General features: G+C 39.2%; 1 protein-coding gene across 3 annotated transcripts in view; it reads left to right on the forward strand.

Moving 5' to 3' along the window:
* The window catches only part of PRKDC (protein kinase, DNA-activated, catalytic subunit), a 214,933-nt gene that overhangs the window by 69,272 nt on the left and 125,596 nt on the right, over positions 1-20,065 (forward strand). For all 3 annotated transcript variants that reach the window (XR_005032648.2, XM_036925479.2, XM_057498091.1), the window contains exons 31-39: positions 2,957-3,211; positions 6,342-6,565; positions 7,283-7,491; positions 7,923-8,055; positions 8,546-8,704; positions 9,439-9,639; positions 14,969-15,154; positions 18,066-18,170; positions 19,240-19,407. Coding sequence is in view for 2 of the 3 variants with exons in the window: in XM_036925479.2 (XP_036781374.2) it covers positions 2,957-3,211; positions 6,342-6,565; positions 7,283-7,491; positions 7,923-8,055; positions 8,546-8,704; positions 9,439-9,639; positions 14,969-15,154; positions 18,066-18,170; positions 19,240-19,407 (1,640 nt within the window). In the remaining variant the exon portion in view is untranslated. The remainder of the gene's footprint in view (positions 1-2,956; positions 3,212-6,341; positions 6,566-7,282; positions 7,492-7,922; positions 8,056-8,545; positions 8,705-9,438; positions 9,640-14,968; positions 15,155-18,065; positions 18,171-19,239; positions 19,408-20,065) is intronic.

Consider the following 20,065-nt stretch of genomic DNA (forward strand, 5'->3'; position numbering starts at 1 on the left):
AATTATCCAAAGGAAGTGAATTTATAATTACCCTGTGTCTTCCTCTATCCCACTACATTTTTGCTTTTCTATCCCATTAAAAAAAAAATAAGCAAGAGTTGGATGACCATTGTAGTTGTTAACATGAGGTTCAATTAAGATTTAGAAATCTTATTAATAGTTATTGAAATAATTAAGTTGTTTTATCTTAACATGTAATTAATAAGAAATTGCTGAACTCCCAAGTCTGAAAGATCTCAGGTCATTGTGGTATTAAAGGAAAAACAGTGAGCCTGTGCTTTTCAGTAGTTATTGCACTAAACTATTAACTTACAGACTTGAAAATACTTAATTTCTTAGGGATAAAAGTATTGTTCTGTTTTCTCCAGTAAGTCTGTTGTGAGATGAGGTGTGGGGAAGCCGTGCCTCAGAACAGACCCAGGCTGTGGCTGTCCCTTTGAAGTGCATGGTGCGCTAGTCTAGACCTGAGACGTGCTGCGCGAGGCAGTCTGGGCACCACTGGTGATGAGAGAGAGCCAGTTCTCGTTAGAACAGGGGAGGACTACTACTTTTGGGCTTGTTCTTCACGGGATAAGAGGCAAACATTACTTCATGTAATTCTTGTTATACTATAAAATATGTGATGTTATATACTATATATTTAGTATATATTAGAATTGTATATGTTATATATGGTGTGTATATTTATGTTATATATGGTATATACATATGTAGTCTATATTTACTACTTTATTGGAATTTTAGGTATATAGTGGGTTCAAACATATATTTGGATTTTTAATTTAGAGAATTGTTTAAAATATGTTATTAGTATTTTATATGTGCTTACTGCTTTTAGTTAACAAAGTGTTCTTCTGTGCTAAGTCATTCTCAACCAGTCCTGTAAAGTCACTGAAGAATAAAGGGGTGGAGAGGCAGGGCATATTTTTCTTATTTTTAGGGGAACTGAGGCCCCTTCCATAGGTGGAACAGCTTGTTGGCAGACCTGCCTCTCTGAGGGTCTCTGGGTCTCCTGCCCACGATTCCCAGTGATGTCAACCTGACTGACTCCAGTCATTTCTATTGCTCTTTTCAATTGCCAGTAACAGGGATAGTGTGTATTTTCAATGAAATAAATGGAGCACTGACTCTCAGAACTGTTTTTGTTAAACAAAGGATGCCAAATAGGAGGTGAACCTTGCCCTGCTACCAACATGTGGTGTATGTAAATTAACGAGCTCCCTTGACCCAGCTCCTCTGTGCTCCAGCGGCACCCGCCCCTTTCCTCTCCACCTTCCCCCACTGATCTTTTAGATTCAGTGTTAAGCATCTCTTTAGACCAGAGGCTCTGCATCCTGAAGGGGTGCACTGTGCAGTGGGGTTGCCGTCCACATCAGCACGCAGGTCAGCTGGACATGATGTGTGCGGTGTGCCCCTCCACTGCGGACTTGGGGATGCGGAGACTCGGCAAAGCGGAGGCCTGTGGACGGAGGACAGAGAGCCCAGCTCTGCGAATGTGCTCTCCTGCTCGAGTCCTCTTCCGCCCCTGCCTTGGTCTTTCTGGATCTTCCTGCGTCCATTCTTTCTGCACTTACTCTTCTGTTACTCTCAGCTACCTCAGCTAACTCTTGATGTAGAGTTTAAATATCTCATTATTTTCACTCATTTTTTCCTTGTCTGTTTTTAATGAAAATAATGGAATGTTTAATATTTCTTTCTAAAACAAACCCTGAAAACATATTAAATCTTTTACTCAGATAGCTTATGATAGGTATTTTTTGACACTTGGGATTCTTTTCTAATTTCAGGGGAGTCAGAATGATTTTACCTTTTCAGAGCCACTGATTTCAGAGCATACAAAATATAGTTTAATTATTTTTTCTTTATTTTAGAAAATGATTAATACCTAAAGAAAAATATCTTGTAAAAAGCAGATCGTTTCACTCTTCTACTTAATAAACACTGCACTTACTGTGTGGCTGGTGCTGTTCTAAGCACTTTTTCAAATGTTAAATTAACCACTTCAGTTCATTTAATCTTTGTAACAACCTCAAGTTAGATACTGTTCTGATTCTCGTTCAGAAGGAAACTGAGACAAGAGAGGCCAGTTCCACACAGCTGGGAGGCAGCACAGTTACGATATGAAGTTGAGAGTCACAATGCTCTTTTTGTGTTTATTCCTTAAATTATAACTTAAAAAATAATAATTTTCATGAAAAAAGGAATTTCACTTATATGTAAAACAAACAACAACGAGAAATAGTCACATAAACACAGTGCACAAACTGGTGGTTTACAGAGGGGATGGGGCATGGTGGAACAGGTGAAGTAAGTGAAGGGGAAAAAAGGCACAAACTTCCAGTTATAAAAGAGCCATGGGAGTGAGAGTACAGCATAGGGAAGTAGTCAATAATATTGTAATATTTTGTGTGATGACAGATGACAACTACATTTTTCATGGTGAGCATTTTGTATATAATCGTCGAATCACTGTTATGCACCTGAAAACCAATATAATACTTTATTCCAATTATAATGAAAAAAAGAAGAAAAAAGGGAAGGGAAAAGGTGTGAAGTTCATAGCTATTCAAATAGTATCCAACTATTTTTATTATGTTTAAAGAAACTGAAGAGAATGGCTTTTGATGGAAATCCTTTCTTGTCAGTAATTATATTAAAACAGTTTTGTGAGTGCTGTTGTTTAAAAAAAAAAAAAGGATTATCCAGTATCATTTTGAAATTGTACTACTGTGGGTAGGTAGTTTAAGTGGGGCTTTTGTGGAAAACTGTACTTGAAATACTGTGCTTTTGCTAGTTTTGTTCTAGTGTGATTACATTTTTTAACATCAGACTTTTAATTTTTGTTTTTTATTATTGGGGCATGCTATTTTTAATTAGGCACAGTGATCAAATTAAATAATTTTTAATTATATGCAAATTACATGTATGTGTTTTAATCTCATTTTTTTTTTTTAAGGCAACAAATCCCCTTCTTTATGGCTGAAAGATGTTATCAAGAAGGAAGATATTTCCTTTCTCATAAACACATTTGAGGGGGGAGGAAAAGGTCAAGATCGGTCATCAGGCATCCTTGCTCAGCCAACCCTTCTCCACTTGCAAGGGCCATTCATCCTCAGAGCTGCCATGCAGTGGATGGACATGCTGTTAGCTGCTTTGGAATGCTACAACACATTCATCCAGGAGAAAACTCTTGAAGTGCCCGACATCCTGGGTAAGTAGAGCTCACTTCCAAGTTAGCATTGGCTAGCTCCCTGGAGTCTTTCTGAGGAAGAAATCAGAAGGGCTTTTGGTAGACAGTTTGCTGCTGTCTCAAAATAGCAGGTAACGGGTATCCATTGTTTGCTACTGGACCATGTGCTTGACCTGCGTTCCTATTTAATCTCACTGTGAGGCTGGTGTATAACTGAGATAACACAGCTGAGGCTGCAAAATCCTGCCCAAAATCTAACTTCTTTACTGCCCTGTTCACAGGTTCTTGATGACCTGTTCATAAAACAGCCTTTTGGGGGTTTCATGTTCATGTAGCATAATAAAAGAGTTCTTCCTAACATGAGGCTGCATGATCTCAGTCCATGTTTCTGGGTAGCATATCTTTATTTTTCTCACATTTTCCTTTCCTAAGGTGTTTTTATTACCATATGGTAATAACAGGTGATTTGCAGAGAGCACATTGCAAGGTGGAATGTTTTATGTACTCCCTCGCCTATGCTGGGAAGAAGGCGATAGGCAGCTTCGTCCTTCTAGTGACCTAGGTAGCCGGAGGTGCATCTCTCCAAGGATAGAGCATCTGGAGGACTGTCAGCTGACAGAGGTGCCTCTGCTTTGAGGTTCTCTGAGTACGCATATTTTAGTCTTCTGGATTTCCTGAATCCTCTGTCTCATGGGCTGAACCTCAGATTTTGCCACTCAGAACATATTCTGCTATTTAAATTATTTTTAATGTAGACAGCATCCACTCCAGTGTGGAGGTGGTGGCTAACTAAAGGAACTACCGCTCTCTCTCTCATTCTGTCAGGGGTGAAGTCCACATCATGGGAATTTGGGAGAAAGGAACCAGGTTACTTTCCTTCTAGCTTGAGGATGGTAGAGCGAGGCATAGTAGAGCCAGGCATAGTGAGGAATGTGTAATGTGTGTGCACACACACATGCTAGGCTTCAGGAAAACAGATTTTATACCGTTCTGAGGAAGTCAGACTCTAGTGTGAGATTCTGCATGATTCTAGCATAAGAGTCTCAGAGGAAAGGCCAAGAAAGTTGTGAAACTTTAAAAATAGCAGTAGTAGTTGTTCACTTACATGTAGTACCTTTGTTGTTTCAAGATCTCATATATCCTCATTTTGAAAAATTGTAAACAAGGAAAAAAGCATAGGAAAAGAAATATGCAAAACCTTCTCTCCAATCACATTTTCCAGTGGTAAACAGTATAATAGTTTTGTGTTTGCTTTTGTAAACCATGTCTATTTAATGTATAGATGTTTTTTAATTTTTTTTTCTTAGTTGATGAAATCATATGCATGGCTTACTGTAATTTGCTTTACAAAAAGAAAACATATTGGACATCTTTTTATGTTAAGTACATATAGCTTGATCTAATTTAAATTATCACATATTACTAATAGTGTAATGTGAATGTATTATAATTGTGGTCTATAACTTCATTTACCGTCTGTGGGGAGGGAAATATTAAAAACACTACCTTCTTTCAAATATGACAAAAAACTTTTCCTTATAGCTTTAAATAATTGAAAAAGTTACCATTTCTAGTGTGTTGTAAATGTTGACATTTAATATAAAACCTAACATTCCTTGAAAAAATTTATTCAGCGGAACCTAATTACTATAGAGTTTTATATTCAACGTGTCAGCTTTAAAATAGTTTTCTTTACTGGAAATTTTGCAAAGTCCCAGAATTATTATCACCATTCCATCCCCCCACCTCCACCCCCACATTTCTTTATCCTAAAGTATTAGGCTTTTATGCTTATTTTTTACTTATAACCCTCCCAGTGTCTTTGCAACAAAAGGGTCATCTACGTATTTAAAGGTTTTTTTTGTGCTGAGTTGTCATTACTTTGTTATTAGGACACATTACATTTATTACTAACACCACAACATAAATAAAATAAAAACTTTGAAAAATAATAATAAAAAATAATTATACAAAAAGTAAAATTATATGGTTAGAATTCTGTTTAATTTAGTACTAACAAAAACTAGTTCACATAAACAAGTGCCATATATGAGTAATTCTAAAGTGCACATTTTTCCACATTGGATGTACCTGTGGTTGGAATGTGTCATATAGCCCATGGTCTGTAGGAATCAAGGCTATTTGGTGTTAAGAATGTAATTCTTAATATATTTTTCTCAATTCTTTTGAGTCCACAGTGGCCAGTCAACAAAATTATTTTTAACGGTCTATCAGTTGGCAGTTTGATTAACTTTACTTACATTTTATGAAAATAAAGAATTGGAAACCATCAGACTTATAAAAGGATTTCTTATTCAGTCATTATATTTACTTTTGCAACACACACACTGCTATTTTAAATGACCCCTTTGTTTGGTGCTCCTAAGGTCCATATGCCTGGGAGAACATAATAGGGTTGAGGAGAAGAGAATGGCATGTCTGTCTTCTGCTAAGCAGGACAAGGGTGATCATGAAAGGGTGGGGATAGGAAGGAGAAACAGCTCAGTGACATTGTCAGACACATGCACTTTATGAAAAAGTCCCCTTAGGAGTTGATCTGAAATCGAGCCCATAAAATGCCCAGTGCCTGTACACGACACCTGTTTAAAGACCACTGCCATAATTTGTTTCTCTGTTGCCTCTTCAAAGAACATTTAGGTTGTTTCTGTTTTTCACTGTTAAAAGCAGCACTGAAACAAACATCTTTATAAAAACATCTTTGTAATTCTGCCATTATTTCAGTAGGATAAAATTGTATTGCTGGATCAAAGTGTATGAGCTTTTTAACATTTGATAGAAATTGGCATGCACAATTTTTAAAGCTTTTGGTATGATTTGCCAGATTACCCTTTAGAAAGATCACATTAATTTATATTCCCACAAGTAGTGTTGGAGAAGCAAACCTCACCTTCCACAGGTGTGTTCTTACTCTATTGAGTCTACAGTTGAATTCTGTTTGTGTGGTATTAATTTTGAAAAGAAGAAATGATTGCCATTTTGTTCAGCTTTTATCAAATTTTAAATTTTTTTGGAAAGTTTTGAATTTTGGCTTAAAGTCTATCATGCGTGTAATTAAAGAAGGAATTATATGTTAATTTGAATGGAGTTAGAAGGAAGCATATGTTAATATTTTAGTGTAATTTTTTTCTAGGTGCTGAACCACAGTCCTCACTTTGGAAAGCAGTGGCTTTTTTTTTAGAAAGCATAGCTATGCATGATATTTCAGCAGCAGAAAAGTGCTTCGGCACTGGGGCAACAGGTACCAAACCCAGCCCACAAGAGGGAGAGAGGTATAATTACAGCAAGTGCACAGTTGTGGTCCGCATCATGGAATTCACCACGACACTGCTCAGCACCTGCCCAGAAGCCTGGAAGGTAGGGTCACTCCTGCTGCTCTGTTAATTTCAGGTCAGTACTTGGCACTGGAAAAATACTTATGAAGTACCTATTAAAAGTGACTTTGGCTTTCTTAGAACTTTCTATTGCTGTAGCTGTTACCCATTCTTGAAATAATAAAACTTTGCATGTACTTCAGATTCTCATTGTGTGAATAAAATACATAATGGTCTTTCTAAATGTTTTATTGAATATTGCTTTTTATTCTATGATCAAAGATCTGCATTAGGAAACATGGCAATAGCAAATATTTGTAAATGTATCTGTGAGAATTATTAGATAAAGAAACTCCAGTTGGTCCATCAGTTAATATATACTAAGTGCCTACTGTATGCCAGGCCCTGTCCTCTGGAGACAGCACTGCCCTGAATCAGGAGCTGGAGAACTGCAGTCTGCAGGCTGAATCCACTTGCCTCCTGCTGTTGTAAAGAAGGCTTTTTTAAGATACATCCAGGCCCATTTTTTACGTGTCATCCATGGTCACTTCACACTGTTGTGGCAATTAGTTAGGTAGTTGCAGCAGAGACCATATGGCCCACAGAGCCTAAAATACTTACTGTCTTACCTTTTAAAGAGAAAGTTTGTTAACTTCTGGCCTAGCAAGGCAAAAATTCCCAACTTCATGGATCTTATACTCCAGTGAAAATCTTAATGCTGACTATTAGGTGTGTTTTTTACTCAAACCATCTTTTACAGTTTCTTGGGAAGGATTTATGTAACACAAACCTCATGAAAGTCTTGGTGAAAACCCTGTGTGAGCCCTCGAGCATAGGTTTCAATATCGGTGACATTGCAGTTATGGATCACCTTCCTGGCGTCTGTGTGAGCCTGATGCAAGCACTGAAGAGGTCCCCATACAGAGACATCCTGGAGACTCACCTCAAGGAGAAAATAACAACAGAGAGGTGGGCATTTGGTCTTGCTCAGGGCCTGTGTTGTGGTAGCTTTAAAGTTGCTGTGTGTGTGTGGCTGCTATAGCCCCATTGCCCCAAGTAAAGGATCTCATTCATGGGGAGTTTGGTGCAGAGGATCCCATTAGTTGTTAGAAAATCATCTATTTAGCCAATGTCTTCCTTATACCTTAGGGTAAACAAGCCTTGGCTGTACTTAGCCCTGTGTTGGTTACATGGCTGGTGTGTGTGCGGGCCCTTGTTTGGTGTTAACCTGTGTTTGCTTTCCAGGGTCATGTAGTGAATTTGAATGCCAACATATAAATAATTGTACAATATATAAAATATTGTAAATATAATTCTAACAGAATCCACATTTTTTAGTGTATCTTAATGAATTGGTGAAGTCAGCACTCATCTAGTTTTCTTGTTTCTCTCATGACCAGCATTGAGGAGCTCTGTGCTGTTGACCTGTATGGCCCGGATGCTTACGTGAACAGGGCCAAGCTGGCCTCTGTTGTGTCAGCTTGTAAACAGCTTCAAAGAGCTGGCTTTTTACATGTTCTATTACCATCTCAGGTAACCATAGCCCATTTGTTTTTACATTTCTGTTAGCTTTATTATGCTAGTTAGTCTATATATTTATATTCTTTCTTAAACAGTCTTTATGTATGGAGCATGCTGAAACAGAAAGTACAGAAGTACTTGCTCTAGACATGTAGGTGTTATCTAGAATATAAATATGAAAGCAAATATAAAAATTTATAAGTGTAAAATGAAATTGCAAGTGAAATTATAAATACAAATGAAAATAAAATAAAGGTCATTTGAGTATTTCCAGCAGTCTTCTAAAGAATTGTAGGGACTAACTACTTTGTGCCTCTGTAGCTAGGCAACATAAATGAAAAATACAGCATAAAGAGCAAAGCTGAGTGGAAATCATCCTGACCATTGGAAGGCAGTTTTCAGTGTTAGCTAACAAGGATTTTTTAATTTAAAAAAGGTGTGAAATTGTACTTTTCCGTAAAATAACTTATTGATGGACATTTTGGTGTTGGCTTTATTTTAGTCTGCAGATCAGCATCATTCTTTTGGCACAAAACTTCTTTCCCTGGTTTATAAAAGCATTGCACCTGGAGATGAACGACAGTGTCTGCCTTTACTAGACCCCAGCTGTAAGCACTTGGCCAGTGGACTTCTGGAGTTGGCCTTTGCTTGTGGAGGACTGGTAGGAAAAGCAGCCACATGCTATGCTATCCTAAAGATGTAAATGTATAACTCATTTGCAACTTGTCTCTAGAAGTAGACATTTAGTTGGGTAAGTTCTTAGTTGCGTGAGTACTTCTTTAGTTGATTTATAACTGACTTTCTTTCTGAAAGGTCTTCTTTTTTTAATGAAATAAATAGAATACATTCTTCTTAAACTGAGGTTGAACTGTGTTGATACAGTGGCCTCATCTTCCCCTGTCCTTGGTGATTCTTCAGATAGCTGAATCAGGGGAGCACCTGGAAGGTGACTCCAGAGGCTCCACAGAAAGTGTTCTGACAGGTCTGAACCGTGCTGGGCTGGCCTCCAGCAGTCTTGTGGGAGCTGAGGTCGGCCAGCCAATCATGCATGTGCACACCAGCCCACCCACCTTCCCTTCTCCTGGAACACAGACCTCTTGACCCCCTGTTCACTTAATGTAAACAATTACATATTTAAATTGTCTAAAAATACCCTTTCTAGACTCTCCCCTCAAAGCAGCAACAGATTTTCTGGAAATTTGGGAAAGTCAGGGAATGAAGCCAAAGAAATGGAGGCTTATTGAAATACGTGCATTTCAAACTGGAACCCAGGCCTGAACACCAGGCTCTTAGACCCTGCTGTGCAATGTTCTCCCTTCAAAGCTTGCAGCTGCCCGTGGAGTCTCCTTAACAGGAAGGCGCATTCGGGTCATCACCTTGTTCTTGTCCCCGCAGTGCGAGCACCTGGTGAATCTGCTCCTGGGTACGGCCGTGCTGTCTGTGCCATCAGGAGGGGCCCGGAGCACCATCGTCAGCTTCTCCCATGGAGGGTATTTTTACAGCTTGTTCTCGGAAACAATCAATGCAGAACTGTTGAAAAATGTAGATCTTGCTGTACTGGGGCTCATGAAATCATCTGTGGACAATCCCAAAATGGTAATGAAATTTAATGATGAAGTATATTTTCTTATATAATGCTTATAAAAAGATTTCTATATTTCTGATATCTTTCATGATTTCTTTCTGGGAGGTTTAAAACTCTTACTAATGTTTAAAAACACTTGATAAATAATAGCTAATGGATGTTGAAACACTGGTTGTTCTTTCTAATCTTTCACTCCCTTAAAATCTCTAGGCCTATATTACAAGGCACAGTTGTGTAGGAAGGATGTTGACTTTTATCCAGACTGGGCATTGGAGCTCATAAACCTGCCCTGAGGTCCAAGCCTGCCTTTGCTCTTCCTCCAGCCAAGCTGGTCCTGTGTGCTCCAGTAACCCTCCTTGTAGTCACGGTTCTTTGATGGTCTCTGTGCTAAGTCATCATTTCCTGCGTGTTCCTGCTGTAGCCATCTTGGTCCCTCACACTGAACCTGTGGAGACCAGTATTTAATATGTAGTTGGCTTTGGTTTGCTAAACTTAGAAACTTCTGAAATTTAACTTGGTCTCTAGACAGTCAGAAACTGTTAACTGTTGGAATAACCATTTCAAGGGAGGGTACATAATTTCCTACTGAGTTAAGTTTTTATTCTAAACAGTGTTTATTGTCTATTACAAGGGAATATTTTATGGTAGATTGCACTAGGAATTTGTATTTTTTAAAGTTAGAAATAAAACTGTATTAGATCCGTGATACTGAGGAAATACAACATTTTGAGCTTTTAAACCATTCAGACTTATGATGAAGATGATGGCTGGAAACCATATGCATTTACCTACACCTTTTCCTCAAATCCTTCTAAAATGACAGAAACAGGGTTTTTAACAAAAGCACAGTTTTAAAGGACACAAAGGAGAAAAGACAGGAGTGATAACATTTTGGAATGTGGAAAGCAAAAGGACAGGTGATAACAGACTTTGGACTCCAAAGCCACAGTGTGCCAGAGCAGGGGAAGACAGGCGGCCAGTGTGCTGCAGAACTGAGAGAGGGGTGGGTGATGGAGGCCCCAGCTCCTGGAGTGTAGAGAGCCAGGTGTGGAGGAGGCCCGATGGGAGGGGTAGTTAGTTGGATATTAGTGGTCTCTGTCAGGCGACCTGGCCTCACCCATCGCCAGGGACTGGTCCTTACCCACTTGAGGAGACTGCAGGTGGCTAATGCTCTAGAAAGGATAAATATATCTGGACAGGGGCCTTGGGCATAGCCAAGGGTAAGGAAACCTTTTCCTTTTTTTTTTTTTGTAAGAACAACCTTTAGTAGAAATTAACAGTACATTCAGTCTATAACACAAGTACTTCTTTTTTTTGAAATTTTTTATTAAGGTATGATTGATATACACTCTTATGAAGGTTTCACATGAAAAAACAATGTGGTTACTACATTTACCCTTATTATCAAGTCCCCACCCATACCCCAATGCAGTCACTGTCCATCAGTGCAGCAAGTCGCCAGAGATCCACTATGTCCCTTCTCTGTGCTGCACTGTTCTCCCCGTGATCCCCCACACCATGTGTACTAAACATAATAAAACCCCTCAGTCCCCTTCTCCCTCCCTCCCCACCCGCCCTCCCACACCCCTCCCCTTTGGTAACCACTAGTTCATACTTGGAGTCTGAGTCTGCTGCCATTTTGTTCCTTCAGTTTTGCTTCATTGTTATACTCCACAAATGAGGGAAATCAATTGGCATTTGGCATTCTCCACCTGGCTTATTTCACTGAGCATAATGCCTCCAGCTCCATCCATGTTGTTGCAAATGGTAGAATTTGTTTCTTTCTTATGGCTGAATAGTATTCTACTGTATATATGTACCACATCTTCTTTATCCATTCATCTACAGATGGACACTTAGGTTGCTTCCATATCTTGGCTATTGTAAAAAGTGCTGTGATAAACATAGGGGTGCATATGTCTTTTTGAATCTGAGAAGTTGTATTCTTTGGGTATATTCCAAGGAGTGGGATTCCTGTGTCAAATGATATTTCTATTTTTAGTTTTTTGAGGAACCTCCATACTGCTTTCCACAATGGTTGCACTACCTTACATTCCCACCAGCAGTGTAGGAGGGTTCCCCTTTCTCTGCATCCTCACCAGCATTTGTTGTTCTTAGTCTTTTCGATGCTGGCCATCCTTACTGGTGTGAGGTGATATCTCATTGTGGTTTTAATTTGCATTTCCCTGATGATTAGTGATGTGGAGCATCTTTTTCCTGTGTCTGTTGGCCATCTGAATTTCTTCTTTGGAGAACTGTCTCTTCATATCCTCTGCCCATTTGTTAATCTGTTTATTTGCTTTCTGGGTGTTGAGGTATGTAAGTTCTTTATATATTTTGGATGTTAACCCCTTGTCAGAATGTCATTTACAAATATATTCTCCCATACTGTAGGATGCCTTTTTGTTTTGTTGATGGTGTCCTTTGCCTTAACAAAAACTTTTTAGTTTGATGTAGTCCCATGAGTTTATTTTTGCTTTTGTTTCTCTTTCTCGAGGAGATGGGTTCAGGAAGAAGTTGCTCATGCTTACATTCAGATGTTTGCCTATGTTGTCTTCTAAGAGTTTTATGGTTTCATGACTTACATTCAAGTCTTTAATCCATTTCAAGTTTACTTTTGTGTATGGGGTTAAAAAATAATCCAGTTTCAGTTTCTTGCATGTAGCTGTCCAGTTTTGCCAACACCAGCTGTTGAAGAGGCTGTCATTTCCCCATTGTATGTCCATGGCTCCTTTATCATGTATTAATTGACCGTATATGGTTGGGTTTATATCAGGGCTCTGTAGTCTGTTCCATTGGTCTATGGGTCTGTTCTTGTGCCAGTACCAAATTGTAACACAAGTACTTCTTTAAGCAGTGTAGTAAAGTTTGAAATCCTTTGTACCATAACAGAAACATTTTGTTATTCTACTAATGAGAATTCTGTTTTGTACTTTTATCTCTCAAGTTTAGTGTCAGTTCTCCAACTCCGTATTGCTTTCCACAATGGTTGAACTAATTTACATTCCCACCAGCAGTGTAGGAGGGTTCCCCTTTCTCTGCATCCTCGTCAGCATCCTCGTTCCTTGTTTTTTGGATGTTGGCCATCCTAACTGGTGTGAGGTGATATCTCATTGTGGTTTTAATTTGCATTTCCCTAATAATTAGTGGTGTAGAGTATCTTTTCATGTGCCTGTTGGCCATCTGAATTTCTTTAGAGAAGTGTCTGTTCAGATCCTCCGCCCATTTTTTAATTGAGTTATTTGCTTTTTGGGTGTTCAGGCGTGTGAGTTCTTTATATATTTTGGATGTTAACCCCTTGTTGGATATGTTGTTTATGAATATATTCTCCCATAATGTAGGATGCCTTTTTGTTCTGCTGATGGTGTCCTTTGCTGTACAGAAGCTTTTTAGTTTGATGTAGTTCCATGTGTTCATATTTGCTTTTGTTTCCCTTTCCCAAGATGTGTTCAGGAAACAGTTGCTCATGTTTATATTAAAGAGAGTTTTGCCAGTGTTTTCTTCTAAGAATTTTATGGTTTCATGACTTACATTCATGTCTTTGATCCATTTTGAGTTTACTTTTGTGTTTGGAGTTAGACAGTGATCTAGTTTCATTCTCTTACATGTAGCTGTCCAGTTTTGCCAACATGAGTTATTGAAGAGGCTGTCATTCCCCATTGTATATCCATGGCACCTTTATCATATATTAATTGGCCATATATGTTTGGGTTTATATCTGGGCTCTCTATTCTATTCCTTTGGTCTGTGGGTCTGTTCTTGTGCCAGTACCAAATTGTCTTGATTACTGTGGCTTTGTAATAGAGCTTGAAGTTGAAGAGCATAATCCCCCCTGCTTTATTCTTCTTTCTCTTGACTATTCTTGGTCGTTTGTGGTTCCATATGAATTTTAGAACTACTTGTTCTAGTTTGTTGAAGAATGCTCTTGGTATTTTGATAGGGATTGCATCAAATCTGGGATTTGCATTATTGAACCATTTTTGCATCCCTGGAATAAATCACACTTGATCATGGTGTCTGATCATTTTAACATAGTGTTGAATTTGATTTGCTAATACTTTATTGAAGATTTTTACATCTATTCATCAGGGATAGTCTGTAATTTTCTTGTAGTGTCTTTGTCTGGTTTTGGTATCAGGGTAATGCTGGTCTTGTAAAATGAGTTTGAAAGTGTTCACCCCTCTCCGTTTTTTGGAAGAGTTGAGAAGGATTGGTATTAGTTCTTTAAATGTTTGTTTGAATTCACCCATGAAACCTTCTGGTCTTGAACTTTTCATAGTTGGAAGTTTTTGATTACTGATTCAGTCTCCTTACTAGTAATTGGAGTATTCAAGATTTCTGTTTCTTCATGATTCAGTCTTGGTAGGATATGTGCTTTTAGGAATTACTATTTTTATATTTTGGCATGTCATTGTTCATAGTAGTGTCTCATGATCCTTTGTATTTCAGTGGTGTAAGGATATGTTCTTAAATACAGGGAAGTTAAGTGAAAGCTTTCTTTCACAATTCAGGAAATAAGATTTCCAACCCAGAGTTCTGAGTCCAGCCAGATTATCAGTTATGTGTGAGGGGTGAAAACAAGTGTTTCAGATTTGCCAGATCTCAAAGGGCTCTATCTCCTGTGCACCTCATCAGGAAGCTGCTGGAGGAAGTACTTGACTGAAATAGGATAATCAGCCAAGGAGGAGGGACGTCCTGGGTCTGGAAGTTGGCTTGTACTCAGAGAAGTGGACGGGCCCCCTGGAGGGTGTTGAGGGAGCCCTGAGGGTGGCAGTCACTGCCACTACAGAGCCCGAGCCATATCACCACAGAGATGGAGCCAGCAGACTTCCTCATGTGTTCATATATCCTGAGGAGATTTAATTAATTTGGGAGAGTTCAATGACAAATAATGATAGACACATTAAAAATAGCAAAGAAAGCAGACAGGGCGATGAAAATGTGCAAGAAAGGAAATGTGTGGGTAGTGTACAACTTGGAACATCTGTGAAAATTGTTTACGTTGTCCTAATGACAGGAATAGTGAATATTAATCTAACCATGTGGTGGTGATGGTAACAGAGGAGAGCAAATTCCTCCTCCCTTCAAGAATACCCCCACCTAAGGAAAGAGGAGATAGCGGGGTGAGCGTGATTTCATAAGTGAGACTGCCTTATGCTTAAATGGAAAAATTCACATGTGCAGGTGCTGTTCTCAAATTTGAAGTATTGTAAATTAAACAGCTATTGTGGAAATGGCATCTTCATTTTCCAAGAACAGATATGAAATGAGAGTGAATTTTGTTATGTATGTGTCAGTCTTAATAAGACTTTTCCTTCATTCATTACACCATTGTTTCAGGTGAGCACCATTTTGAATGGTATGTTAGATCAGAGCTTCAGAGATCGTGGCAGTCAGAAACATCAAGGCCTGAAACTTGTGACTTCAGTTCTGCAGAACTGGAGGAAGTGTGATTCATGGTGGGCCAAGGATTCTGCTCCTGAAAGTAAGACGGCAGTGCTGACCTTACTGGCAAAAATTTTGCAGGTATTTTGAGAGACCTTAAAAATGCAGTTGTTTTGGACTATTTAAAAACGTGATGGAGTTTTCTTGAAAAGCTCATTGGTTTCTTTTTTTTTTTTTTTAATTAATTTATTTATTTATTTTGTTGTCATTAATCTACAATTACATGAAGAATATTATGTTTACTAGGGTCCACTCTTCACCAAATCCCCCCCACAAACCCCATTATAGTAACTGTCCATCAGCGTAGTAAGATGCTGTAGAATCACTACTTGTCTTCTCTGTGTTGCACGGCCCTCCCCATGCCCCCCCACCACATTATACATGCTAATCGTAATGTCCCCTTTCTTTTTGCCCACCCTTATCCCTCCCTTCCCACCCATCCTCCCCAGTCCCTTTCCCTTTGGTAACTGTTAGTCCATTCTTAGGTTCTGTGATTCTGCTGCTGTTTTGTTCCTTCAGTCTTTCTTTGTTCCTATAGTCTTTGGGTTTGAGGTGAGTCTCTTGTAAGCAGCATAGAGATGGGTCTTGCTTTTTTATCCATTCTATTATTCTGTGTCTTTTGATTGGTGCATTCAGTCCATTTACATTTAGGGTGATTATTGAAAGATATGTACTTATTGCCATTGCAGGCTTTAGATTCGTGGTTGCCAAAGGTTCAAGGTTAGCTTCTTTAGTATCTTACTGTCTAGCTTAACTCACTTATTGAGCTTTTTTAAACACTGTCTGGTCATTCTTTATTTTTCTCCCTTCTTATTCCTCCTCCTCCATTCTTTATATGTTGGTTGTTTTGTTCTGTGCTCTTTTGTGCTTCCTTTAACTGCTTTTGTGGGTAGTTGATTTTATTTTTTGCCTTTAGTCAGTATTTGGTTGGTCTGCTTTCTTTGCTGTGATTTGATTTTCTCTGGTGACATCTATTTAGTCTTAGAAGCACTCCCATCTAGAGCAGTCCCTCTAAAATACCCTGTAGAGGTGGTTTGTGGGAGGCAAATTCCCTCAACTTTTGCTTGTCTGGGAATTGTTTAATCCCTCCTTCATATTTAAATGATAGTCGTGGTGGATACATTATTCTTGGTTCAGGGACCTTCTCTTTCATTGCATTAAATGTTTCATACCATTCTCTTCTGGCCTGTAAGGTTTCTGTTGAGAAGTCTGATGATAGCCTGATGGGTTTTCCTTTGTAGGTGACCTTTTTCCTCTCTCTAGCTGCCTTTAAAACTCTGTCCTTGTCCTTGATCTTTGCCATTTTAATTATGTGTCTTGGTGTTGTCCTCCTTGGGTCCTTTCTGTTGGGAGTTCTGTACACTTCCATGGTCTGATCGATTATTTCCTCCCCCAGTTTGGGGAAGTTTTCAGCAATTATTTCTTCAAATACTCTTTCTATTCCTTTTTCTCTGTCTTCTTCTTCTGGTACCCCTATAATGCGGATATTGTTCCGTTTGGATTGGTCACACAGTTCTCTTAATATTGTTTCATTCCTGGAGATCCTTTTATCTCTCTCTGCGTCGGCTTCTATGTGTTTCTGTTCTCTGGTTTCTATTCCATCAATGGCCTCTTGCATCTTATCCATTCTGTTTATAAATCCTTCCAGATATTGTTTCATTTTTGCAATCTCCCTCCGGACGTCTGTAATCTCCCTCCAGACTTCATCCCTTAACTCTTGCATATTTCTCTGCAGCTCCATCAGCATGGTTATGAGCTTTATTTTTAATTCTTTTTCAGGAAGACTGGCTAGGTCTATCTCCTTCTCAGGGTTTGCCTCTGTGATCTTGGTCTGTATCATTTTCTTCTGCCTTTTCATGGCGATAGATATATTTGTGGGGAGCTGGTGCGTGTGTTGGGTAAGAGAAAGTCCCTTCTTGCCAGTTTGTGGCCTTCCTTTCCTGGGAGAACAGCAGCCTCTAGCTGCTTTTGCTGGGCAGCTGTGTGCAGATGGGGCTTCTGATTTTGCCCGGCCGCTATGGAGTTTAGCGCTGCAGTTGCTGTGGGCATGGCCTGCCTAAGGCTGCTGCTCCAATATGGCGGAGCCGTGTTGGATGGGGAACAGGCGGAAGGCTGTTTATTGCGGAGAGGGGCCTCCAAGCTGCGCTGCGGGGGTTCGGGGGCCCAGAGTTCCCCGGGATTCGCAGCTGCTGGGCTGTGTCCCGTGGCCCTTCCATCCAGCTGTGGGGTCCCTGTCCCTTTAAGACTTTAAAAAAGCACTCGCTTTTCTTTGTCCCGGGTGCACTGGTTGCGGGGACCCACTCACAGGTCTTACTGTCCTGTTTCCCTAGTTTCCAACACCCCACGCATGCACTGTGGGTCTGCGCTCCGGTGCGGATGGCTGGGGCTGGATGATTAGCAGTTCTGGGCTCCCTCTCCCTCCCCGCTCTGATTCCTCTCCTCCTGCCGGGAGCTGGGGTGAGGGGCGCTCGGGTTCCGCCAGGCTGTGGCTTGTATCTTAACCCCTTCACAAGGCTCTGGGTTCTCGCAGGTGTGGATGTGGTCTGGCTGTTGTCCTGTGTTTTCTGGTCTCTCTTTTAGGATTAGTTGTATTTGTTGTATTTTCAAAAATACATATGGCTTTGGGAGGAGATTTCCGTTGCTCTACTCATGCCGCCATCTTGGTTCTCTCCTCATTGGTTTCATAAATAAATAAATTGTATTTTGACTGGACAGTTGCTGATTATCTTACTTTTGTACTTTTTCCATTATTTTACATCATTATCTTTTACTCATTATCGTTACTGTTAACTTATCTTTTTTGCGAACCTTTATGTGCAGCATTACTTACCAGATAGTTTTAAAGTAATTCATAGCAAGAATTATTGAAATACTATTGAAGCCCAAGAACAATTTTATAGGTCTTTTCTGAAATTAATGATTTGAAAGATGCGTTAAGGGAAATTAGAGGCATAATACAGAATGTGTCATGTTTTTATTTCTCTCCCTTTAGATTGATTCATCTATATCTTTTAATACAAATCATAGCGCATTCCCTGAAGTCTTTACAACATATACTAGTCTTCTTGCTGATCTGAAGTTGGGTCTACATTTAAAGGTAAGTGACTAAAAAGATTTTTTTTTCAGATTACATTCTCCATTATTTTCCCACTTTATATATCTGCATATTTATGATGTTTTATATTTCTTTATGGAAAAATTCAAACATATTCAAAAACAGAGGCTAACACAAGAAACCCCCATGTACCCTACCACTCAGCCTCAGTAGCTGTCTGTCTGTAGGCATGGTTGGTTCAATACTACAGTCACTTCTACCCATCACCTTGAAGGAAGCCACTGGCATCATGTTATCTGATCTGTACATGCTTTTAGGAAGTCACTCTGAAAGATAAGTACACCACAATGGGATTACCATACTTAGAAGAATTAGTATTTGTTTTTGCATATGTATGATTTAAATAGGCTTTTTAGAGAATTGCTATATAACTGACAGAATTTAAACTATTACTTAATCATTTTTCTGTTAATAAATAGCAACATATCTTGATAATTTCTAGGGGTCAAGAGCATAATAAGTATTGTAATTTTAAAGTCCTATAATTCGATTTTATACTTAATAAAGTGTGGCCTTAATGAAAGTCATCTTTTTACTGGATCATGAGGATGTCTTTGGACTTCTCTGCTCTTTGTGGTTAATCAAGTTTCTCATTTCTCAATATGAGTGAGTCTGAGAACTTCCCTGCCACACAGGGGGGATAGGAAACAAAACCTAGTCCCTTCAAGCTCAGTGTGAAGTTCTGACTTCTGCAAGGAACATTTGTGAACTACCCCATAGGTTGCTCAATACATCTTTCCACATAAAACTTAATCTAGTGTAATTCTACTAAAATCATTTGTAGGAGGACAAATCCCATACAGAATCATCATACAGTGCCCTTATTTATTTGCATGTTTGTAGCCCTGAGTTGACCCACTAACCTTTAGAGTACAAGCCAAGATACATCACTGTACTCAAGTTCGTTGACATAATCTAGGAGGTATTCTGAAGTCACTCACTGAATCCACATATTGCTTCATTGCAGTCTTTAGAAAGCAGTACTTCTGTGTGTTCTGTCAGATGCGAAGCCGTGATAGGTGCAGTTTCATGTGTCTGTGTTACTCCACAGGGTCATGCTGTCATTCTTCTTCCGTTCTTCACCAGTCTTACTGGAGGCCATCTGGAGGATCTGAAACGTGTCCTTGATGCCCTCATTGGTTCTAACTTCCCCATGAAATCTGCAGAATTTCCCCCAGGAACTCTGCGGTACAATAATTACGTTGACTGCCTTAAAAAGGTTAGTTGTCAGTAGTACCCGGTAAAATTAAGACATTGGTTGTAGTTTCTGTTATATTTCTTGATGAAAAGAAGAGTCAAAGGAGTGTTCTAGCTTAAAGAATTCAGTTTAATTCTTTTGAAAGCTGGGTATTTTTGGAGGTATTAATGCATATCTGAATCATTTAGAATTCATTTTACCCCTATTTTTAGATTGTGAAATATTTTAATGCATAATAAAGAAATTTTGAAGAATAATTACCAAAAAGGGCCAAAAAATAGAATATTACCAATATGGTTCACTTTCTAAAATACAATTGAGTATTGTTTACTTGAGAAACATTTGGTGATTATCATTTATTTAATACACAGCTGAAGGTCCCTAAGATACCAGTGGCTGAAACAGGGTGGTGGATTATTTATCTCCCTGTGCAATTCCAGATTGGTGACGTGTGGTAGCTCCACAGTCAGCAGGGACCCTCTCCCTTTACCGTCATGTCTGTCATCATCCATGAGTGCTTCTGGCTTGTATAGCATGGCTGCTGCAGCCCCTGCCACCTTGTTCCCTTCCAGCCATTGAGACCAAGGAGAGGGCAATAGAGAACACATCCCTTCCCTTTGAGGTTTTATTCTAGGACTTGTACATACTGATTCTGCTGCTATCCCATTTGCCACATATA

Source organism: Manis pentadactyla, chromosome 3, assembly GCF_030020395.1.
Source record: "Manis pentadactyla isolate mManPen7 chromosome 3, mManPen7.hap1, whole genome shotgun sequence".
Lineage (NCBI taxonomy): Eukaryota > Metazoa > Chordata > Mammalia > Pholidota > Manidae > Manis > Manis pentadactyla.